General features: G+C 42.2%; 1 protein-coding gene across 7 annotated transcripts; it reads left to right on the plus strand.

The window, feature by feature from the left end:
- The first annotated feature begins 1,689 nt into the window (after nt 1-1,689).
- Nucleotides 1,690-21,217, plus strand: THAP12 (THAP domain containing 12). 7 transcript variants are annotated; one of them, XR_015257526.1, is made up of 10 exons: nt 1,690-1,869; nt 9,996-10,116; nt 11,722-11,829; nt 13,247-13,283; nt 13,581-16,078; nt 16,842-18,006; nt 18,896-18,986; nt 19,629-19,815; nt 19,927-20,673; nt 20,890-21,217. XR_015257526.1 is itself a non-coding variant. In XM_086739748.1 (5 exons), the coding sequence occupies exons 1-5, from the start codon at nt 1,781-1,783 to the stop codon at nt 15,527-15,529; spliced, it is 2,304 nt and encodes a 767-aa protein (XP_086595874.1). In that variant the 5' UTR covers nt 1,690-1,780; the 3' UTR covers nt 15,530-16,472. The 7 variants fall into 7 exon arrangements, 1 of the variants encoding a protein (XP_086595874.1); XR_015257527.1 differs by having other exon boundaries at nt 19,689-19,815; XR_015257525.1 differs by having other exon boundaries at nt 16,842-16,966; nt 17,930-18,006; nt 18,896-19,815.
- Nucleotides 21,218-24,150: the final 2,933 nt, after the last annotated feature.

The following is a 24,150-nucleotide window of genomic DNA, read 5'->3' on the forward strand; positions in this document are numbered from 1 at the left end:
AAACTCATTTTCTTTAAAAATAATGGGCTTCTAGGAATATTGTTGGGTTTTGAAAAGAATTAAATTCATTTTCTTTCTACGATATAGGAAATCAGTCATTCCATAAAAAATATCCAGCAGACTTGATGAAGTTAGGAAAACCCTAAGGAGTTACACCATGCAGGCGCTTTTGTTTGGTGAATCAATTTGGAGAAGAAAAGGCCCTTCAATCTTGGGCAGAAGATACTCACAATGTTCTTCTTTAAGGGTGAACAAGTATTTTTTTTCCCCTAACGGAATAGATTTTAGGTGTTTTAAAATCTGTACTAACATAATGCCATCGCGCCCCTAAACTGGTACTGCAACTGAAAACGATCCTGCTCTTTTTTTTTGCGTCAGCATGAACTTTTATGCAGTCTGCGCAGCAAATCAGACGGCACTTACCTGAATTAAATCTAACCTAAAAATAAACGAGTGTATTTTAAAAAAGGTGACTTATGTGATTAATTGCCTTATATAGTTCACCGTATACGAACATTGGCAATTGCCCCGTAAAGTGAAAGCAGTCAGGTGCAGCTAAACTTTAGCATTGGCTCAAATTACTACTCCAAACTGCTAAAAAAGGCATGAACTCAGCTACCTGCCTGAGTTAGAGTCTGGCAATGAATTAATACCAAATAAATTGATGTTACGGAAATCGGTCCAACGAAACACAGTTTGAAGGGGACTTGATGACAAGGCTTTCTTGTGTAAAAGACAGCTTTTGTCCTACTCATCCTAAACAAAAAAGCTTACAAGTTTTGAAGCCAGCCAAAAGGAACCAAATGAGTATTTTTTTTTTTTTTTTACTTTATACATCTTTTTGAAAAGACACATACTTCAGCTATTTCATATCTTTGTATTATGCTTTCTAAAGCCCTCCATGTCAGGACGCTTTTAATGTGATTTGAAAGATACATAAAAAAATGTACCGAAGCTGAATTCCTACACCATAGCGCTATTACACATGAAACAGTTACCATTTATATATTTCACAGCTGCTACAGCCACTTCCTCAAACTACCAGCAGGCCACATTTGGCAAACGACTCTTTTTTCTTTTTCTAACCGCCCAGTTTTCTGTTTCCTGTCTCTCTTTTTTTTTTTTTTTTTTTAAGTTTCGTTTCATTTTTGCCTATGACAGACCTGGCAGTGCCTTCACACTAGGCATACTCCCTGTCTGATTATTTTATTGCTCAAAACAGTGGCGGTTTCTCTCATTATCCACCCGGGCTGTGGAGTAACGTCTTCCTAGAAAGCAAAACGGAAAAAAAACAGACAAGAGGGACGGATTACGCACGTTTTTAAGGCGAAGAGACTCAATGTACCACATACATTTATGTCGTTCTCCACCCCGGAGAGGCCCAGCGGAAGACGGGCCTGCCCTGCCCACCAACGCCGCCCGTACGCATGCGCGCCGCGGGGCCGCTCCCCGTGCGCAAGCGCGGGGTGAAGAGGGGCGACGCCCCGCCCCCGGAGGCGACGCATGCGCACCGCTCCTCCGCGCATGGGCACTCAGCGGCCGGCGGCAGGGCGCGGTGCATTGTGGGCAGGAGGCGGCTCTTGTCCCGGCGGAGGGCGGCGGTGAATCCTCCCGGCCGCTCACAGCAGTGTAGAGCCGCTTCCCCCCCCTACCCCCTCCTCCCTCCTCCCTCCCTCCCCCCGTCGTCCTCCTCCACCCCACATACACACCCCCCCTCCCTCCTCCCTCCGGCCCGCGGATTTAAAGGGGCAGCGACGCCAATTCGGAGCCGGGGGGGATCATGCCGAACTTCTGTGCGGCTCCCAACTGCACCCGCAAGAGCACCCAGTCCGACCTGGCCTTCTTCCGCTTCCCCCGGGACCCGGTCAGGTGAGACCCCAGCCCGGCACCGCCTCAGTAGAGGCGGGCTGAAAGCGGGGGGGTGGGAGGGGGGAAGCCGCGCTCGCCTCTCCCCTCAGGCCCCGCCGGCCCGCAGCCCTCCGCTCCGCCTGAGGAGACACCGCGGCGGGGAGGGCGCCTCCCTCCTCCTTCCCCCGCATCCCCTCTCCGCGCCTCCTCACCTAGGCGGGGGCGGGGGGGGTGGGGGGAGCGGCGTGAGGGCCCGGCGGCCGCCCGGAGCTACCGGTTCCCTCGGCGGAGGCCGCGCGCGCTGTGGTGCCGGGGGGGCGGGGCTCCGCGGGACTCTCCGGCCTGCGGGCGGGCGGCTGCGCATGCGCCGCGGCGGGGGCCGCCGCTTCCCGCCCCCCCTCCCTCCCCTCCGGGGGCTGCCTGGTTGGGAGCGGGGCGGGAGGGTGTGCACCTGAAATCGCGGAATAATGGTCTGGAACGGTTTGGGTGGGAAGGGACCTTCAAAGCCCACCCAGTCCAACCCCCCTGCAAGGAGCAGGGACATCTCCAACCACATCAGGTTGCTCAGAGCCCCGGCCAACCTGGCCTGGAATGTTTCCAGGGATGGGGCATCCACCACCTCTCTGGGCAACCTGGGACAGTGCTCCACCACCCTCAGCGTAAAAAATTCTTTCCTGATATCCAGTCTGAACCTGCCTCCCTCTATTTTAAAACCATGACCCCTTGTCCTGTCCCAGCAGGCCCTGCTGAAGAGTCTCTCCCCACCTTTCCTGCAGCCCCCTTTGGGCACTGGGAGCCGCTCTCAGCTCTCCCCGGAGCCTCCTCTTCTCCAGGCTGAACAGCCCCAGCTCTCTCAGCCCGGCCTCACAGCAGAGCTGCTCCAGCCCTCTCAGCATCTGCGTGGCCTCCTCTGGACTCGCTCCAGCATCTCTTAGGGGTGTGGGGCAGCGATGAGATAGGATCATAGAATCGTTTAGGTTGGGAAAGACCTTTAGGATCATCAAGTCCGACCATTAACCTAGCACTGCCAAGTCCACCACTAAAGCATGTCCCTAAGCTCCACATCTACACGTCTTTTATATGTCTCCAGGGATGGTGACACCACCACCTCCTTGAGCAGCCTGTTCCGGTGCTTGATAACCCTTTTGGTGAAGAAATTTTTCTTAATATCCAATCTAAACCTCCCCTGGCGCAACTTGCAGTCGTCTCCTCTCGTCCTATCACTTGTTACTTGGGAGAAGAGACTGCTTCTCCCAAGCAGAAGAAGGATCCCGAGAGAAGAGGTTGTGTGGCTGTGAGAGGTGTGGGGCAGCTGGAAGGGTGCAGGAGCAATGGGATGAGGCAGAGGAGCCCATGCATCTTGGGGGAGCCCGTGCAGGGTCAGCACTGGCTCGGTTGGTAGAATTCTGTCAGTCCGACTGCGTGTGCTGAGGTGATGTGGCGCTGGACGACAAGCTCTGTGCGTGACAAACAGGACACCGGTGTGACAGGCAGCTGCCACGGAAGCGCAAGGATGATGGTCGGTGGTGAAGCGTCATAAGCAATAGCAGAAGTGATGGGATATTCAAGTTCTTGATAGATGAAAAGCATTGATGGTGCACTGGTAAAGCAAGAGGCGTGTGAGTGGAAAATACCATTAGAAATAAATCATGCACTTAGATGTAGAAACCCTCATGTAGAAGCTCTTGAAATCTAGATAACGCTCTTAAAATCTATTGAGTTAACTTGCTTCTCACAATATTGGAAAGTGCTTAGGTGCTAGAGCAATACCAGTATCTCTCTGCTAACAGTAGCTAATTAAGGCTGAAATTTTTAACAATTTGTACATGATAATCCCTTGCTTCCTTCCTTGAAGCTGCTTGACCTGATTTTTGGAAAATTTCAAAACCCATGGGAATTGTGGGTGCGTAGTTTTTTTCTAGGAAAACAGTCCTCTGTAAGCGATGTCAGAAGGAGACTCAAAAAGCTCGTATGGGTGGTAGCTGCTGCTTCAAACTGTGCTTTCAGATACGTCCTCAAGCTCTCCTGGGTGAATGCAATGCCTTGGTTAAAGCTGGGATAACCAGACCTCTTTCTGATGCCCGTGCGTGTGAGGTTTTCTAGTACAATCCGTATTACATACGTTTATCCTTTAAATGAAAACTGAAATTGAAACAGGTGGTTTCCTCCTCTTAACCTTGCGTTTGTATGGTTAGCTCCTGGCGTCGTCTCTTTCAACCCTGCATCCTGTGAGAGCCGCAGGTTCTCACAGCCACGGGAACGACTGCAGTTTGTACAGAACTGAATTTCAGTCTTCATTTGTAAGGAGTCCGTGCCGTAAAATCTGAGTAATAGCAGGCTGTATAAAGTTGCTCAATATGTGACAGTTTATTGTATGAAGAAAGTACCTCCTTCAGTTGACAATTTTCCTATTTAAAGACATTTTGAACGAATGTTTTCCATGGTAGCGATACAGATAGATATCAAAAAGCGTGCAGTTAATTAAACAATTACTGATTTCCAAGATTTTTTTTTTTTTAACTCTATTTCAGAATTAGAATGCTACTACTTTTAACCACCAATTTGAGAAAAAATACCAACGTGTGTCAGCTACAATGAATTGGAACAATATAGATTTATGGATGTTTCTTTTGCAAACATTAAAGTGGATTGCAGACATGGTTTTAGGGAGCATGCACTGGCTTACGTTTGTACAGTGTGTGAGCAAGCCTGCCTTCTGAGTGCGTGACTACTTCATAATCCCCTTGAAGTAAGTATTTCAGGCTAATATGATTAATGTTCCTGTAGCAGAATGGTAGGGAATAGAGTGAAAATTGACTCTGAAGGATCATCTAGACCTTTCCACTATCCAAAGGAAGGATAAGCTATGCCTATCCTGTTCCTAGCATCTTTGTTGCGCTCTTAAAAACATGCGGTGACAAAGATGATACTGCCTTTAAGTTCTCTACAAATTTTTTTTTGCCCCTATTATCTTTCACCTTCCTCATTTAAACCTATGTTAAAACGTCCAAAGTTAATCGTATATTCTATTTTAACAGAGAAGATCAATAAATCCATGCAACCTTCTGATTGTAGGCTGGAGGACGTTAGTGGTTTGTTCCCCAGTTTGAACCACAGCAGTCACCTGCAATTGTAAATGCCAGTGTTCTGCGTGTACTGCTTGCTGTCATAGAAACCTCGTGCTGTTAGAGGTCAAACTGGTCTGGCAAGCAAAAGTGCTTTATGCCAAAAATGTGGTGTTTGCACTTGGCAGTTTACAGTGAGAAAGTTGAGTGTGACGGCATGAGAATACATCTTTACAAATAAATTTTAATTTAAAAAAAATAATCATTGATGAGAATACACAGTCCCAGGTAAATTGTCTCTACTACCTTACTGTTTTCAGTTTTTCCACAATAAGTGAATAATTGCCTTTGCATTTTCCCAGTTCAGTGCTAAGCAGTTCCAGTTAAACATCCCAAGTCTGATTTTCCGAGCATTAGCAAGTGTGTGAGAGCTAACCAGTGAGTTAAGCCTAGCTTCGTTTATTGTCGCTACCTGAGAAAACGGGGAGTGCACAGATTAGGCTTTGGAAAAGAACGAGGTGCATTTAATGGATGGTACATAGCCTTTTCATATCAAACATTGATGTAAATAGCCTCCGTCACCGCAATAAGGATCCGTATTTTATATTTTTATCCAGTCTAAGCAGCAACCCTCACAGTAAAATCTTTCTGTTTAACCCTCATCCATGTTTCGGACTCGGTTCGTCGTGCTGGTGTGAGTTAAGGTGAGCTGTGAGTATTTAGAACAAAATATTTATTCAGCAAAGAGATGCTATTCTACTGCAGTTGACCAATACTGAGGTAACGTAAACGGCTTGCACGCTATCCTCATCTCAATAAAATGCCGTTTAAGCTTCCATGAGATGTCAGCAGATCTCTGAAAATGTAAAGTTTGTGACTGAAGAAAACCTTCTTAGAAGCTAATGGGCAATACCTAAGCAACGGTGTAATAGATTGCATTGAAATGGTTTTTAATTTGTGCCAAAAATTTTGCAACTAAAGCACTTGTGTAACGGTATATAGTGTGCATTAGTTGAATACTAAAAATCTGGAGAAAATTTTGTACATGCTTTTTTTTTTTTAAATCTTTTTAATTGCTGTTTGGATAGTACCATGCAGACCTGTGTTGGGTGATTTCAGGGGTCTGACCTCCTTTTTCTTTCTTCTTCCACTCATTCCTCAGAGAGCATTCAGTTCAGAGCCAAACTCGTAGCAAGGCTGAAGGACCGAATTCAGACTCGGATGGGGTTTGCATGTTTGAGTCCAGTCACATAACCTCCACCATCTCCCTCTAATCCTGTAGCTACCTGAGAGAACATCAACGCTCCAGCCTTTGCCAGTAGAGTTTCCTAGATGTGTAGACCTCCAGTTACCCATCTGCTGCTCTGATGGGGTGAGGAGCTCAGCGCTCGTGTCTGATCAGGATCCACAAACTGGGGTTCTGCGTGCCAAGGGTTTCTTTCGGATCGTGTGCTCAGACAGCGTTGCCTTCAGCAAAAAAAAGGCAGTGGCCGCAGCTGCTTTTATGTACCTGTAGAAGAAGTTGGGAAGGGAGAGGAATATCAGGTGGTTAATTTAATCTTTGTGAGACTCATTTCCCCAGTAACACCCCTCTGAAGAGCTCATGGTATCTTTTGCCATCACTCATTACTCTGATCTAGTCCCTAGCTATTACTAATATAGAATCAATCATGGAATGGTTTGGGTTGGAAGGGACCTTCAAAGCCCATCCAGTCCAACCCCCCTGCAAGGAGCAGGGACATCTCCAACCAGATCAGGTTGCTCAGAGCCCCGGCCAACCTGGCCTGGAATGTTTCCAGGGATGGGGCATCCACCGCCTCTCTGGGCAACCTGGGGCAGTGTTTCATCACCCTCAGCGTAAAAAACTTCTTTTTTGTATCTAGTCTAAATCTACCCTCTTTTAGTTTAAAACCTACTTGACTTGTTCTCTGGTTGGCAGCGCCATCAGAGGTGAAGGGATTCAGGCTGATTTTTGTCTGTCTTTGACAACTGTGTGCCAGTTCTACATGCACCATTACTGCCACCAGTTTGTCCCTGTGTGGTTGCCAGGAGGTGATTCGGAGGAGTTATAGTTCAAGGAGCTCTGACTTTGCTCCCTGGCAATCTTCCTTGGCTTCCCTAAGTTACTGGCAGAGGCAGGTAACACCGCTAAGGTCAGGCTGTTCTTTTGGGTACCCCTCTGGACTGGAGCCCTCCCCACTGGCTATAGGGAGGCTGGTCAGCCTTTGTGACAGCCCAATGCGATCGTGTTTAGTGAGATATCTACTAATTAACAGCCACTTAGAAAGTATGAGAGCCAATTTTAATCTAATTGACATGCTGAAGGTCTCCCATGTACAAAGACTGTTTATACCCTTTGGTTAAATGAAGAACGCTCTCGTGTTCTCTTGTTGGGCTGATTACGCTGTTCAGGCAAGAGTGCCAGATCTGTGGTGCCAACAACCTGATTCTTTTAAACATTTTTTTGTCTTATTTTAAGCCTTAAGTTATTAAGGATGCTGTGTGTAGATTGCTGAAGGCGGTATTAGAAATTATTCCTGTTTTATGGCACTTGCTGCCACTGTTATTTTGATCCTTTGCCTGAATGAAAAATCAAGACACACGAGCTGTTCAGCCAGCGGAGATCAGAATCCAAGATTCCCCTCTTTCATCTTCACAGTTGCCCTTTGTTGCACTTGGTTAAAGCAGGGGTGATGGTGAATTCACTCAGAACTGTGGATGTCCTCATCTGGGCTGCCCACCAAAACATCTGGCGAGACAGTCTGCATTCCTAAATTGTTGAATAATCACTAATTATTTTTCTCCCTCCTTGCTCCTGTGAGCAATAATCCTGTGTTTGCAGTCAAAAATAATAATAACATTGCTTTCTTGTAACTTCTTGCTGTTTCTTGGGTCTGGACCAATCTCTTTAATTTAGGAATTAAAAAGAAGATTTAAAGCCTTTTTTTTTTAGGTGGACCAAGTCATTTTTTCACTGTCATGAATTTCAGCGATGGTTGGGTTCTGAGGAGGTCTCCTCTACTTTGCCCTTCTGAAATAGTAGACTCTTCATGAAACTTGTCTGTGTAGGGTTTCTGGAGCTTTGTGGACGTTGCCAACATGAACCAATTAAAAAAAACAACCAAACAAACAACACGACACTTTAAAATGTTGAGTGCATGTTGAAACGTATGTAGCGAAGTGATGGATTGTGAAGTAAAATAAGTCACTGAGACTGCAGTGAGAATTCCTTCTCCTTTTTACTGTAGAATTATTGTGATATCACCCTAATTCTTTACAATGTAATTGTCTCTGGTGTTCTTGAGTTTGTCTGGGGAAGGATTTACCCTAGGAGGAACGGGAGCTTGTGTAACCGCTCTGTACAGTTAGAATAACGAACAAATCCTCAGTCGTGTTCATGGGAAGATTTTTAGTCATCTGTACTGCATGTTTTCAGCTCTCTGTTTACCTGTGTGCCGTTGTAAACTGGTGTAAGCAAGTGCATTAAAATATTGGTTTTTTTCAGTAAATCAGAGATTTACTGAAAAAAAAGTAATCAGAGGATTATTTCTGCAGGAAAGAAATGACTTATTTTTTAAATTTTTAAATACAGAGCTATCAATAGGTGCTGGACTCTCCTTAATTTATACTTATATTTTTACTGCAGAAATAAAATAGCAGATTAGTTTTACTGGAGTAGCTGTGCAGAAGGGGCGTAGGCATGTTGTTGCTCAAAAATCCAGGGCAGAAAGCGATTGCGTAGACCCCATTGGGGGAAATAAAAGCTAACTAATGCATTTGCGTCAATGACTGCGAGTGGTTTGCTCACCAGAGGAAATAGTGTCTTGCATATCTAAAACGAGCCTTATTAGTAGGGGAAATGTTTCTTTAGCTGTGTGTTATATCTCAGAGAACTAATCCAAAGTAGAAATGTAAAAATATGCATCTAGCAAAAACTTACTTCAGACGCGTGAGCACTTTCTGTAGAATGATTGCTTTTTTATTTTTATTATTGCACTTTTCAGAAACCTACTCTGAACTCCCCAGTGGCCACAATAAATAAGGAAAATGCTGTGTTTTGGAGGGAGGTGGAGAAGACAACTATTTTAATAGCTGCCTTCAAAAACCTCGTGACTTTAGTCTACAAGCACATCTCTCTCAACTTCTCTTTTTAAGATTAAATTCTTAAGAATTAAATGGTCGAGTTTCATGCATTACAATCTGTTGTGCGTGGGAGACAAAGGCGAGAATATAGAAATTAAGGGAAAAGATTCGTGAATTTGCTGGGGCAGTGTTAAGTGGTGAGCAAAAGGAGGAAAACAAACTTTTGAAAAGATTTGATGGTGTGTTACAACGGCACGTGTACAGAACTTGCCGTAGCCTTGTGTAAAAAGGAGGGCTCGCTGCACTCCAATTCTGAGTACAGTTTGAAATTAGCATCATAGAATCATAGAATGGTTTGGGTTGGAAGAGACCTTCAGAGGTCATCTGGTCCAACCCCCTGCAAGGAGCAGGGACATCTCCAACCAGATCAGGTTGCTCAGAGCCCCGGCCAACCTGGCCTGGAATGTTTCCAGGGATGGGGCATCCACCGCCTCTCTGGGCAACCTGGGACAGTGCTCCACCACCCTCAGCGTAAAAAATGTTTTCCTAATATCCAGTCTAAATCTACCTCCCTCTATTTTAAAACCATGACCCCTCGTCCTGTCCCAGCAGGCCCTGCTGAAGAGTCTCTCCCCACCTTTCCTGCAGCCCCCTTTGGGCACTGGGAGCCGCTCTCAGGTCTCCCCGGAGCCTCCTCTTCTCCAGGCTGAACAGCCCCAGCTCTCTCAGCCTGGCCTCACAGCAGAGCTGCTCCAGCCCTCTCAGCATCTGCGTGGCCTCCTCTGGACCCTCTCCACCAGCTCCACGTCCTTCTGATGCTGGGGGCTCCAGAGCTGGACGCAGCGCTGCAGGGGGGTCTCACCAGGGTAGAGTAGAGGGGCAGAATCCCCTCCCTTGCCCTGCTGCCCACACTCCTCTTCATGCATGGGGGTAGGGGGGTTTGTTTGTAGGGGGGTTTGTTTTATTTTAAAACTAGCTAATTCTTTTGCTTTCACGCAGGTGTCAGAGATGGGTAGAGAACTGTCGAAGGGCGGATTTAGAAGATAAAACTCCAGATCAACTCAACAAGCATTACAGATTGTGCGCTAAACATTTTGAGACTTCTATGATTTGTAGAAGTGTAAGTAGAAAGCAACCATTTGTTTATTGCGTCTTGCAAAATGTGATTAACATTTTTCATCAGAATGCTGCGTTTTAATCTTTAATCTCCTGGGTAACTGGTCCCTGGGAAAATTAATCTCTTAGTCTTAATTGAGATCATTGTCATGGTCTAGGGCACCGCACAGACTCGCAGATGTTGGCACAAAGGGTGAGGTGGAAATGAGCAGTCGGAGAAGAGAGAAGCAGAGCTGCTCCTGCTGGTTTAATGTTTGTGGAGCCCTGGTCTTCACTGCAGTTCTTTCTTCCTGCAAAGCAATGCTCATTTTGTTTATTGTCACTAGATATTACAACATTACATAAATTTATTGAGTGTAAGTATGTAAGTTTGCATACCTCTAATTACTTAAATCATGAATGTGCTGTTACTGAGGTCTGTACATGGTATGATTCAGTTAAATTACACTCACTTGTGGCCAAGAGATTTAAACATTCTTTGCATCTGTCAAGCTTTTGATTCCTGTTATATTTTATCCAGCTAAAATCATGACACTGTTTCCTGTTAGTGAAGTAATACCTTTTTTTTTTTTTCTTTTGGTTAACACAATAATGCTGATTTTAACAGCTTACATAACAGTAATGGTGGATTTGGGGCTTTGTATCAAGTTTTAATTTCCAGGCTGAATTTCCCTCAGATACATAGGTAAAATCAGTCCTTTATTATGAAGGATAATTAAAACATGCAGGTCAGACTTTGAGCATTATACATGACAGGGTCTTTGGTTAGTCAGCATCCCAGAAACAAACGAACAAATGAATATTGAAAGTAATTCAGAATCTGAAATGAAGGTTTACGAAACTCAGTTTGTTTAAAATGTATTTCAGTATATTGACAGGTGTAAACATAATCAGTTAAAATACTGTACTGACTGGAAATTAGCCAGTTTAGATGACATAAGTTTACAGTGTATCCAAATAGAAAAGTTTACTTAAAATATTTTTCTTTAACTGCTAAAAACATTTACCTGGCCATCTACAAGTCTTCTCTTCCTCCTGCTTATTTGACAGATAACATTTTTCTTCAATAGGATATTTCATGGTAGTGTTTTGTGGAGTTCCCAAGTCTACAGAAAGAAACAGTTCCACATACTAATTGTGAAAATGGTTATGTGGTTGTTTCTAGAACTGTGAAAGAAATGATTAAAAAAAAAAAAAGCTCAATAGTAACAAAAGATTTCCTTTCTGATGCATAAATGTCTTTTTATCCAGAAAGAAAAAAAAAATCATAATATTGCAGTATTAATGATTGCATCTGGGGCCTTTGATGTGAGAATAATGGGGAAGAAAAAGTGTTTGTGGTTTGGGTTTAGGTGGTGGGGTTTTTAAAATGTCTCTCTTCTCATTTTCAGTGTTCTCTTGATACCCTAAAAAGTGAATCGCATAGCAGGGCTTTCTCTTTGTTTTGAAACATCAGAAAGTGAAAATACTTTTTTTTAAAAAAGGAAGAAAAAAGAAAAGGGCAGGATGATCGTGGCATCTGAAATTCTGGGGGTTTTGATGCACACACAGTTCCAACCCAAAGTATTCTATGATTCTAAGTCCCTAATCTCGACCTGTCTTCTTACAGAGCCCTTACAGAACGGTTTTACGGGATAACGCTGTGCCAACTATATTTGATCTTACAAGTCACTTGAACAATCCCCACAGCAGACATAGGAAAAGGATAAAAGAGCTGGTGAGTGTTTCATGTAAGATTTTTTTTTTTTTTAATATTAAAACAATAAAGACAAGTAAGTTTATGTGAAACTATTGTATAAATATGTTAAATAGCACTTGAGTGTTTGCATTTTCTGTACTGTCTGTTCTAGTTTCTTTTTGTTAATTAGAAGCTAAATGCCCAAATACTGTGTTGATACAAATTTTGTCTGCTAAGGAAGGTTCAGTGAAATAATCTGGAAAATGAAATACGTTGATCCAGAGTTGATTCTGTCTTCCAAAGAAAGTGCATAGCTTCCTTTTGCTTGTTTTTACAGTGCAAACTGAATACAACTCATGCACGGTACCCTGAAATTCTTGCTACATGTAGATGGTGATCTTCAGTTCACTCGTTTAGCTTTTGTAGTCTACACCAATTCAGACATGCTTGTTTTAGCTTATTGTTCTGAAAAGATTATCCATGTCTAAAACCAAGATCAAGTAGGGTTGTTTTTTTTTTTTGTGGAATTGTGTCTTGTCGAGACCTCTTTTGTGTCATTTGTAGAAAAAGTATCTCTAGGTCTCTGTGGTTGTAAGTTTACTGATAATTAAGAGGAACTCAACTCCTAAACTCTGTTTATATGTTGGAAAATGACAGACAATTTGTAAATATTTCTTCATTAGGTTGATGCAGGGCCTGTTGTGATAGGACAAAGGTTAATGGTTTTAAAATAGAGGGAGGCAGATTCAGACTGGACATGAGGAAAAGAATTTTACAATGAGAGTGGTGACATGCTGCAACTGGTCGCCCAGAGAGGCGGCGGATGCCCCATCCCTGGAAACATTCCAGGCCAGGTTGGCCGGGGCTCTGAGCAACCTGATGTGGTTGGAGATGTCCCTGCTCCTTGCAGGGGCGTTGAAATAGATATCCCTTAAAGGTCCTTTCCAACCCAAAATAGTCTATGATTCTATGATTGTGCAGGGTGAAAACAATAATGGAAAAGGAAAGCCAACTGGCGCTGAGTTTACAAAGCAGAAGAGTAACATTTTTGTCACTGTGCAGCTTGATTCCATTATTTAGTATGTTTATTGACTGAAAATAGAGTTAAAGACGGTTCTGTCTAGTGACAATGTATGTTAATATTGAAACAGAATTCTTTAAGGGAATCTATTTACTAATAATTGTAAAATACATATTGAATAAACTCCTAATATAAGTATGGGAACCTTAGCAGTAGCAGCAAACTGTTCTCATGTAGTTAATAGATATGTGTCGTGGCAGCAATAAAAACTGCTTGAAGAAGCCTCCTTCTCTTGGATCTTCTAACACTTTTTGGTAAATTTTAACACTCAGATGGTCTCATCTATAATACTTGTATCTAATCTTAATGTGTTTTAATATTTTAATGTCATGTGCTAGACATAATCATCAATATAAGTTGTTTTTTTCTTTTAAGAGTGAAGATGAAATAAGAACACTGAAGCAACAAAAGAGTAAGTGTACAAAATAATTGAGTTCACGAAAACTTTGTTTACTATGGCTGACAAAGTAATGCAGGACACATAACTAAGTTTTTATATATCTATATATATAGATGTCAGGAGAACAGTTGAGTTGCTGCTTGATTCGCACAGCCAGTCTAAACTCTTTCTGAAATACTCATCCAGTTTTAAACTGGAAACATTCTTCTCTGGACTCCAGTAACTTAAAGGTTATGGGGATAGTAAGGGAAAGCAAATATCATGTTTTACTGTGTTATCTTGACACTTACAGTATTTTACGTTTTGTAGTTGAAGAAGCTTTTGAACGGGAACAAACAACTCAAGAACTGAATGAGAGTAATGAACAAAATCCTGTCTCAGAGGAAGGAGGAGAAGAACAAGAGGAAGAAGCTGTCCCCTTAACACTGGAAGAAAGAGAAAACAAAGATTACCTTAAATCTTTGTTTGAAATTTTGATCCTCATGGGTAAACAAAATATTCCTTTGGATGGCCATAATGTTGATGAGCTTCCAGAAGGTATTTTTACTTCAGATAACTTTCAGGCTCTACTGGAATATAGAATAAACGCTGGAGATGAAGTTCTGAGGAAACGATTTGAGATGACTGCAGTCAATCTTGAGTATTGTTCAAAAACACAGCAGAAACAAATGCTTGAGATCTGTGAAAGCTGTGTTAGAGAAGAGACACTGAGGGAAGTAAGAGACTCACACTTCTTTTCGATTGTCACCGATGAAGTAGTAGACATAGCAGGAGAGGAACATTTGCCAGTGTTGGTGAGGTTTGTTGATGATTCTCATAATCTGAGAGAAGAATTCATAGGGTTTTTACCATATGAGGCTGATCCTGAAATGTTAGCTGTTAAGTTCCACACAACTATTACTGAAAAGTGGGGTCTAAACATGGAGTACTGCCGAGGTCAAGCCTACATCGTCTCCAGTGGGTTTGCTTCTAAAATGAAGGTTGTGGCTACAAGACTCTTGGAAAAGTATCCACAGGCTGTGTATACGCTCTGTTCCTCTTGTGCCTTAAATGTTTGGCTGGCAAAGTCCGTCCCTGTTGTTGGTGTTTCCATTGCATTAGGAACAATCGAAGAAGTTTGCTGTCTTTTTAATCAATCTCCACAATTACTCGTAGAACTGGACAATACAATTTCTGTTCTTTTTCAGAACAACAAGGGGAAGGGTGATGAGCTGAAGGAGATCTGCCGTTCTCAGTGGACAGGCAGGCACGATACTTTTGAGGTTTTAGTGGACCTCCTGCAAGCGTTGGTACTGTGCTTGGATGCAGTAAGCAGCGACTCCTCCGTCAGGTGGAACAACTTCACTGCCGGTCGAGCATTTGTACTTTCTAGTGCGTTAACGGATTTTGACTTCATCGTCACTGTTGTAATCCTGAAAAACGTTCTGTCTTTTACAAGGGCATTTGGAAAAAACCTCCAAGGACAAACATCAGATGTGTTCTTTGCAGCGAGCAGCTTAACAGCAGTGTTGCATTCTCTGAATGAAGTGATGGAGAATATTGAAGTTTACCATGAATTTTGGTTTGAGGAAGCAACAAATTTGGCCACAAAACTGGATGTACAAATTAAACTCCCGGGAAAATTTCGCAGGGCGCAACAGGGGAACTTGGACTCTGAGGTAACGTCAGAAAATTACTACAAAGAAATCCTTAGTGTCCCCACAGTGGAGCATATTATTCAAGAATTAAAAGATATATTTTCAGAACAACATTTAAAAGCTCTTAAATGTTTATCGTTGGTGCCCTCAGTCATGGGGCAGCTCAAATTCAATACGTCCGAGGAGCATCACGCTGACATGTACAAAAATGACTTGCCTAATCCGGACACACTTTCTGCGGAGCTTCACTGTTGGAGAATCAAGTGGAAGCACAGAGGGAAAGATATTGAACTTCCAGCTACTATTTATGAAGCACTTCACTTGCCTGACATTAAGTTTTTCCCTAATGTATACGCATTGCTTAAAGTCCTGTGCATACTTCCAGTGATGAAGGTGGAGAATGAAAAATATGAAATAGGACGCAAGCGTTTGAAGGCATACCTGAAAAACACCTTGACAGAGCAAAGGTCGAGCAACCTAGCTTTGCTGAACATAAACTTTGATATAAAACATGACTTAGATTTGATGGTGGACACTTACATTAAACTCTATCCAGATAAAGTAGAATTTCAAGAAGACTTTATTCCCTCAAACAATTCTGAAGTAACAGAAGATGCTTAATTATTTAAGCTTTAATCATTCTGTTGAAGCGGCTTTTTCTTAAATAAGTTTCAATGCTGAGAAAAAAACAAACTTGTGAAATCTTAAAAATCACTGCAATTGTCTTTCCATTTTATGTCTCGGACTGAAGAAGCTGTGGTCAGTGACCCAAATTATGTTTTGTTAGTCTGCATTAAATGTGTTACGCGAACAAAACCAAGCCTGAAAATAAAACCATGCTCTTGGCAGAGGTGCTTTCTGCATCCGATTGACTTAACTAGGTGCTCGTTTACTTTATTGCATCTTGGAAAAGTACGTTGTGATTGTAGATCTGATGGGGCTGTTACGCATTCACTCGTGAATCAGGAAAAGAAAAAAAAACCTCAAAGTGTTAAAACGAGTATAATCCATTTCAGTTCTGTTCCTGAGGATTTTATTCTTTTTGAAAACTTTAAAAAAAAAAAAAATCTTTGTATATTTAATTGGCATTTTGGAGAGTGGATTCAGCTGTAGCACGACCCTCGTGCTGTGGACTGTTCTCAGTGTGAAGTGACTGTTAGTGGTACAGAGGTACGTTTACGGTTTCATTGGAAGAGTCAACCTCTTTAATCTCTCGATGACTGTTTACATTCCTTTGTGTGAGACACAAAACATTTTTTTTTTCCTTATAGGCTTTTAACAGGCATGGCAGGAGTACTGAAATTCCTAAAAGACACTAAAAACTTAACATTTATTCCACAAACATTTAAATATGTTCATTCTATTCTGGCTCTGACCCAAAAATCATGCATAAAGTTGTGCATCTTATTGTCTGTTTATTTGTAAACTCACCCAGGAAAGATTAAAATAAGAGTTTGTTCTTTGTCTAGAAGTGAGATTGAAAATATTGCTGTTATTTTTTGGAAGAATAAAACATTTTTGTACAGTTTATTGCAATTTAAAATAAAATGTGAATTGCTTTTTACATAGTATTGAATTTCTTAGTAAAGCTGTGGCTCTTCGAGAATGTATATTCTATTATAAGGTACCTTTTAGTTTTGGCAATTTTTTCTCTGTTGTTTTTGCAGTTCTAGTGAGTGGCATTGTCTTAAGACACAGGAAACTCTGTAATAGCACTTCTGATCTGTATGTTCTGCGAAAGGTTTTTTAAAGTATTTTTGAGATAGCACTAAATACAGCGCTTTTAAATGTGGAAGTTCTGTCTAACTGAAACAGGTGGGAATAGATTAAATTTGAAAGGGTTGAAAAGTTAAGTTTTGCAGCTATGCTGGTGCATGCCAATTTTGTAACTTATTTATAATTGTCTTTTTGTGTACTTTCCAGTGCTTTGCAGTGAGAAGGACCCCCAGCAGCAGAAAACTGAATGGTTGTACAGACTGTGACAAATACAGTTCTTAATGTTTTAGTGCAGTCAAACAATAAGAATAAATTTGAAAAAAAAAAAAAACCCTTTACTAAGTAAGTTTAGATATTAAAGTGGCTATGTACATATTAAGAAATGCTTTCAGGAGCTTTTATTTCATTGCAGTGGTAAAAATGATGCTTTAAAAATATTATCTTTTCTTTGCACTGCTATTTGTATATGCTTTCTGGCATGCTTTCATGTTCATGCAATCGTTACCTCAGTCAGTAAAAAATATTTTGGCTAATAGCTTGCTTGGTTCTTCTGCATATATGAAAATTGGCCAAGTCTATGTTAATGCTATTAAAAAACAAAAAAAGTCAGGCTGTAATAGTGCAGGCTTACAGGTGTAATCAGAGGAGGAAAATTCACACCCATATAATTGGCCAAAAGAGCTGAAGGCTACTTTCTGACTGTAAATGAGGTCTTTTTGACCGATGTATTGAGACAACTTGAAGAAGGGAGACGCAGTGAAACACTCCTTTAGCTACTGAAGTGTCTTCTAGAGCTCAGCTGAGACACGCGGTTGTGACTAGTGTGACTAATTAGCTGGCTCCAAGAGCCTTGGTCGCTTGGTGTGCTCAATCCTTGCACTCAGAGATGCTTAGATTGTCTGTAATCGATCGGAAGCTCCTTTGTTCAGCCTGTTTGAGTTGTCCTGTTGGTGAGGAATGCCTCGTGTTTTAGGCACATCAGGGCATCGCTTAGGAACCTGAAGCGGGTAGTCTGAGTGGTGACAGCTTGGCAGGATGCCGAGGAGCAAAGGAATAGGAGATTGCAATGGCAGGTACCCCTTTAACTTAATTTGTGGGGAGGAAAACCATTTACTGAAACTATAGTGGCTCCCCTCCTATTTCTGGGGGTACAGAGAAAGGATGCAATGGAAGTGAAATCCAGTAATAAAATTTTTAAGAGAGCACTACTGCTAGAGCTGGTCAGAAACTGACAGAGAAGTGTCTGAAAATAGGACAAATAATCACTGATGATAAATTTTAATTCCTTTTTTTTTTTTTTAACAGATTCTTGAAACAAAGAGAATTATATCTTAAATATTCTGCCAGTTCAGGACAGTGTGTATTTCCAAGGTGTATCTGAGGTATTTACCTTCCTTTGACCTGGCTTTTGGCACATTGTATGTAATGAAGCAATATGTCAATTTATTTTAAGTATCACTGCTGAAATATAAATAATTGTAGTGAGAGTGGATTTCTCCTTAGCCGCTCAGTTTTTGTGACAGCAATGCTTGCCTTAGTACACAAACTCTTATTTCCCTTTCCCATGCACAGAGTTCCTGGTAGAAATCACTATTGCATTTCCAAAAAGTTTAGCTTTCTATCTCCTGTAGTGTTATTTCTGTCTCTGGCTCTAGAAATCCTGTAACTGCTTGTTTTGCTGCCCCCGTTCTGCTGTAAAGCAGCAGAGGACCAGAACCACTTAATGATTTTGGGTGCAGCTATCCTGTCCATCCCCCCACCCCACGCTGCATTTCTGTGCAATGCTGCAAATCCCAGAGATTGCCAGAAACATCCCAATTAAGAAGATGAAAATAAATCTCTTTACTGGATCTGTTTCAAGGAACAATTGCTAACCTGGAATAACAATAGGTGTTATCCCAAAGTAGGCTTAACGTTCGAAAATTTCCAGACCTGTGTTGCTCTCTATTTTCCCTAAGGAAAACAGTTCTTAAAAAGAATAGCAGTCTCTCCAACATTTTGCCTAGGTATAAGTAACGAAGCATCAGCCAAAAAAATGGAGTTGGAAGTTTTAGACGGATCTAGAGCAGTTTCAAAATATGTGCATGTTCATTATAAGTTTTCTTTACTTTGCAAAATGATGCTGTTAATAAAAAAGAATTCAATTACGCATGTTCTGTAATGCAGTAATTGTTAATTTTATTATTGCCATAATTGTCCAGAGTTTGTTTATTTTCATGTAGCAAGCTTGCTTTTTTTCCTAAAACCATGCCTGTGTGTCTTCTGTTTTAGCTGGCAACAGTTATCCCTGGAAGTGACCTTGAAGGCAAGGCAGGTACTAGTGAAGTTTGTTCAGTGAGATGGAGCAGCAGTGGCAGAACAGGTGCCCTCATAGTCCCCCATTCTTAGGTTTTGTAGTGTCCCAAAATTAAATACGTCATTGAGTAACTGGCTGTGCGACTGTTCACGTGATCTTACGGTAGATGATGCTTTTGCGTTGCAGTGGCTACTGCATAAATGTTTTTATAAGGCTTCCAGTGACCCCCCATGCATGTTAGCTGACATCAATGTTCTTTAGCAATAAATTAATTTCCAAGTTGTAGAACTGGATGTACAGATTAAAGGATACCTTTTGCAACCCCCCAAAGCCACCCGTGCTATCTACAGACCTCCCGCAAACCCTTACGCATTCGTGACCACGTGCTCAGGCAGCAGCAACAAAACATTTGTGTGGGCGGGAAAGGATTCTTCTTGCTGAGGAGCTGTGTTGTGAGCTTTCAAACGTACCATATGGGATCCAGACTAGAGCACAGGCTTCCCTTGATGCAGCTAGAGAGGGGTCTGTTACAGCTCTGCCTTTACGAAAAGATAATGAGCAACGCTGATTTGTGTTTTAAAATTGAGATCCCTGTGAAGCCAGGGCTGGAGGGAGTTCACATCTGCCAATAGTTTCAGGTATCTCATGGCGTCTTTCACTGAGAGGTGACTGCTGAGTCTCTGATCATCTGTGACAGTCTCTCGTTAGAGCTGGGACTACACACACAACTGCTGGAGTCTGAAAATTCAGCTTCTGTTGCTTCCTCAGCCAGCAAATATCTGAGGATTTGGGAAAGGACTGTCTTTCATTGCTCCTGGAAGAACCTCCACAAGGTCTACTCAGCAAGACAACACCTCTGGCATGGCCCACAAGACTCAGTGGGATTTTCTAGCAGGTAGATTCTGGCAACCAAGAGTCTTCAGCATCTACTGTCAACAAGACATGGTATTTGAGGGGAAGAACTTATCATAAGCACCTTACTTTTTTTGTCCTCTCTTACTTTCAGAGTTATGTGATCCAAGCCTGTGTGCTATTTAAGCCCAGAGCTAAGCCCAGATGGAGTCCTGGTCTTCTCCATCCCCATCTGCCAGCCTGCAGTGGTGTCAGGTTGAGCAGACATTGACTGGAGGGCTTTGTGCTGCTGACAGAAGGGGTACCTCGCACAAAGGAGGAGAGGTGGCTGCGGGGAGGCTGATGGTGCTGGGGAGATTGGACCCGTGTCTATCCCTGTGGGTTCACCATCATGCAGTCAGCCAACTGAAGGCACACTTGACCTCCTTCCTAAGCTGGAGGACTTAGGAAGTTGAAGGTGAATGATCCGTTTTATTGACTCAGAGGCCGCTGCAAGGATTGTAGCCCAATTATGCCACATGTTGTACGTATCCTGGAAAGAGTGTTTGTGGAGAAATAGAATCCGTATGGGGAGATCCTTCTTGGTGAGCACGTCCCGCTGAAGAACAGCCTTCGGTATCTGCCTGCGGAGATCAGATTTAGCAGGATTCAGGCCTTAACTCTTAATTTATTGTGTCAAACAGCTCTCAAGGAGAGGGAGGGATCTGTAGGAGGTGCAGTATAAAGTGGATGGTGCTGTGACATCCATTTTCCCCCCCAAGGAGTGAGGCTTGCTGCCTTCACCTTGGTGTGAGGCTCCGTGCTCCAGAAATAAGCAGGAATATCATGGTCTGGCCTGAATTCCTCCGTGGGGGAAAGACACAGATGATGTCATTGCTGCAGTTGTTTGGACATCATAAAGGTACTTACTGAGATGGGAAAAACATGGTCTTAATTCCTTTTTTAATAATAAAAAAGTAACCAAAGCTATGAGTGCCAGGAACCTCACTGAGAAAAGAGTCTGTACCCTGGAGAACTTTTCATTGCCTAATGATTCAGCATTTCTAAGTCACTCTGGTTCATTTTTTGTGTGTATGAAGTGTGCAAAGCCAGATGAAGTTACTTGATTGTCTTGCAGATGTCAACTTTGCTGCGCAATGCTTTGACTCAGAAGAAGCACGCCCGCAGTGAAAGGCACACATCTTATTGCTGGGGGACTGTGTCTGCACCGTACACAGCCCCTTCTGAACCCTGGATCCTAAGATCCAAGCAGACAACTGTTAAATTAAGAAAAGACATGAGTCATGATAATTACTGGATAGTTTCCACTCCACTCTGAAAAGATTAAGTGGAAGCGTGCAACTGAGCATTGACTGTAAGACTTTCCAAGTTCACCGTATGGAACCACGCGTTCCAAATCAATGTCGTGCATAAAGCAGGGTACCCTGTTCAGCATGTGCAGTGATGGCAGAGAGCTTGAAGGAATTACTGCTTGGCAGGTGAGCAGATCTCTCTCCCTTTAGCTGTTCTTATAAACTTTAATCCCCTAAGTGTATCACCCTTGCAGAAGGTGCGTTTATTGAGAAACCTGTGGCTTCGTTGTGGGTTTTGGCATATGTAAAGGCACCCTTCTGCGTTATTATAAAATCTGGATTTGGAAAGTGCTTGTAATACATACACTTTGACATCAGGTATTCCTATATTTTCCAGACTATTTCACGTTCTTATTCTAACAACGGGGATAATGGAACAGATTCGCCACTCTAATCCTGATTCTTTACACCTTTCTGGCGGCACGATACAGCCGGAGCCTGGATGCAATTTCCCATCTGAGAGTGCACCATTGCTCCTGGGAAACTTCAAGGGGAAAAAAAAAAAACTGAATATGCTAACTCAGCCATTTTCTGCACTATTTGCTTCTCCAAGGTACGCATAAGCTACTGCACACTTTGCTGATACATGGTCTTTGGGTCTCACCACTCTTCTTTTCTCCCAGCAGTGATATGAAAAGAGCTGCAAGGAAGACAGCTCTCTTTCCATGCTGGGGGCTATTTTTTGCCCTGCGTGGCCTATAGTTTTTTCCTTAAGCTGCTGTCCTCTGAGGTCATGCTTTTCAAACGTCAGTGTTCTTGCGTGCCTGTAGTTTACATTTCTCAACTGGAGATGCATTGAAAGGCTGTCGGCTTTAGAAAGTGTTTAGCATTACCCTTCTCTGTGGAAAGGAGTTTTAAAGCGATGTCAAGCTGAGTATGCACAGTTGAAGGCAGGAAAAAGCACAGATTTTGAAAATGCCCATTTGGGAACGAAATTCAGCATCTGAGTAGAACACTGGGGCTGTATTTGTTTTGCTATGTTGGTATTACATTGCATTCCCAGGGTGGCTTTCAGCAGATGCTGTGACAACAAAATCTTTCCAAACGATTTTAAAATTTGCCTTTTTTGATACCTCCCCTAATTTTAATTGTGAGAGTAGAATAATAGAGAATAGAAGAGCTCTGCTGTAGTCCATTTCTTCTATTAAATACTACATGTGCTATATTTTTACATTTACTCCATTTACTTCCATTTACCTTCCTAAATTCAGCCCAACAATCCTTCATTTTTTTTTGTCTACAAAATTGCGTTCTCTTCTCAATTCCCATTCACATGTTAGTCATTGCTCTTAGTCTTTGACACTCCTTTCTATTCTGACCAGGACGTATTTGCAAGATGTATCAGGTGAGGTTTACTGTTTAAACAAACCAATCCATCCATTTTCTCACCTCGTCTCCTGTTTCTCCCCTCTTTCAAAAATGCCGCTTTTGTGGATCACAGCTGTAAAAAAGTAGCAAGTTGCTCTTCACTTTTCTTCAAATATTGTATTCTTCAAATATTAGATAAGGATTTGTGCTTTCCTTCTATAACCTTGGCTATGCAGGGAGCCCAAGATGTGCTAGCAAAGAGGATTTGCGTTAGATACCAAACAGTATGGATCCATGCTTTGCTATTGGATAGGTCATGCGCTCAGAGGAGCTGTGGATGCCCCATCCCTGGAAGTGTTCAAGGCCGGGTTGGACGGGGCTTTGAGCGACCTGGTCTGGTGGAAGGTGTCCTTGCCCAGGGCAGGGGGGTTGGAACTGGATGTGCACCGTCTCCTCTTGCAGTGACTGCAGGCTATGAGTGGTTCCACTTCATGTGTTCATCTTCACTCTGGCGCTCACACGCAGAGACTGAGCATCTTTGCAGAAAAGAAGGTGGGAACAGGTTGGAAACAGGAGCATGAGTGTAGGGAAGGAGCGTAGGTGGGTAACATCCATTTGAAATATTAAATATCCACAGCTGACTCAGAAACCTACCTCCCATGTTTCTCTAATTACAAAAAAAAATACTATAGTAATTTCTTCATTTCCATCAAATCAGTATTTCCTGAAGTATTGTAATACGTTCCCTGAGCTGAGCGGAGCTCCACCAGGACTTTCATTTACAGACAATTTGGTAATATCTTATTACATGTAAGACTTGTGCTAGGCCAGATAAAAATGTGTCTTGCATTCCTTGCTTGTCCCAGAACTGCTGCACAGTAGTTATTTCAATATGCTAAAGATATAAAAAGTTATGAGTATGCAGTTTTATAAATGTTTTTTAGGGATATTTGAATGGATCATAGCCTTTACAGAGTAACTGCTTCTCCTGGGCTGGGAAAGAATTTGGGAACAGAGCTATAAAATAATTGGTATTTTTGATTCAGCAATAATCCTGAATTCTAAAAAGAGATATCTTTTAAATAAGCAGTCATAATCAGGGGCAAAACATAATTTTATAAATTTTTAATCCTCTCAAGATTAAATTAAAGACAAATTAAGACTGACTTGTGTGATTAGGTATCATCAAAATAAAATATTTCACCTTAAAAGCGGAGTTTCGTTCATCCTGAATGAACCATGGAGGACAAGAAGGCAATTCACAGGTAATTTTTCCAGTTTACACAACCTTTCAGCTGAAATACTGTGTAAAATGATATGTCTGTACCACTTCAATCTGCCTCATTTTCATAACAGATAAAGACATTGGAGTGAGCGCACAGCTGAGCGGTGAGCAAATCTTTTGTCTAGGGTTGGGTTTTTTTTGCTTACTGTTGTAGATGAGTAACAACAGTTACTGCAGGAGAGTAAGAGGAAGAACATTTCTGGTATTTGAATGACCTGGCATTCCTTTTCCATGTGGAATAAAAACATGTGTTGTATTACAGAGCAGTCACCTTGGACCTGACATTCTTACGCTTCCTTCCTGTATTAAAAAAAAAAAAAAAGAAAAGAACAAGAAGCAAAACCGTATACTAGGAAAAAAAGAAGGCAGCAACAATTTCTCACTAGGAATGCAATGTGAGCAAATAAACTTCGCTTTCCACACAGGTGAGATC

This window comes from Chlamydotis macqueenii, chromosome 1 (assembly GCF_036417535.1).
Source record: "Chlamydotis macqueenii isolate bChlMac1 chromosome 1, bChlMac1.mat, whole genome shotgun sequence".
NCBI classification, from domain to species: domain Eukaryota; kingdom Metazoa; phylum Chordata; class Aves; order Otidiformes; family Otididae; genus Chlamydotis; species Chlamydotis macqueenii.

Excerpts from the sequence above, each read along its gene's own strand:
- THAP12 (XM_086739748.1), top strand. The coding sequence starts at position 1,781 with ATGCCGAACTTCTGTGCGGCTCCCAACTGCACCCGCAAGAGCACCCAG. Across the intron at positions 1,870-9,995 it reads TTCCCCCGGGACCCGGTCAG|GTGTCAGAGATGGGTAGAGA; the intron begins GTGAGACCCCAG and ends GCTTTCACGCAG. Across the intron at positions 11,830-13,246 it reads GGAAAAGGATAAAAGAGCTG|AGTGAAGATGAAATAAGAAC; the intron begins GTGAGTGTTTCA and ends TTTTCTTTTAAG.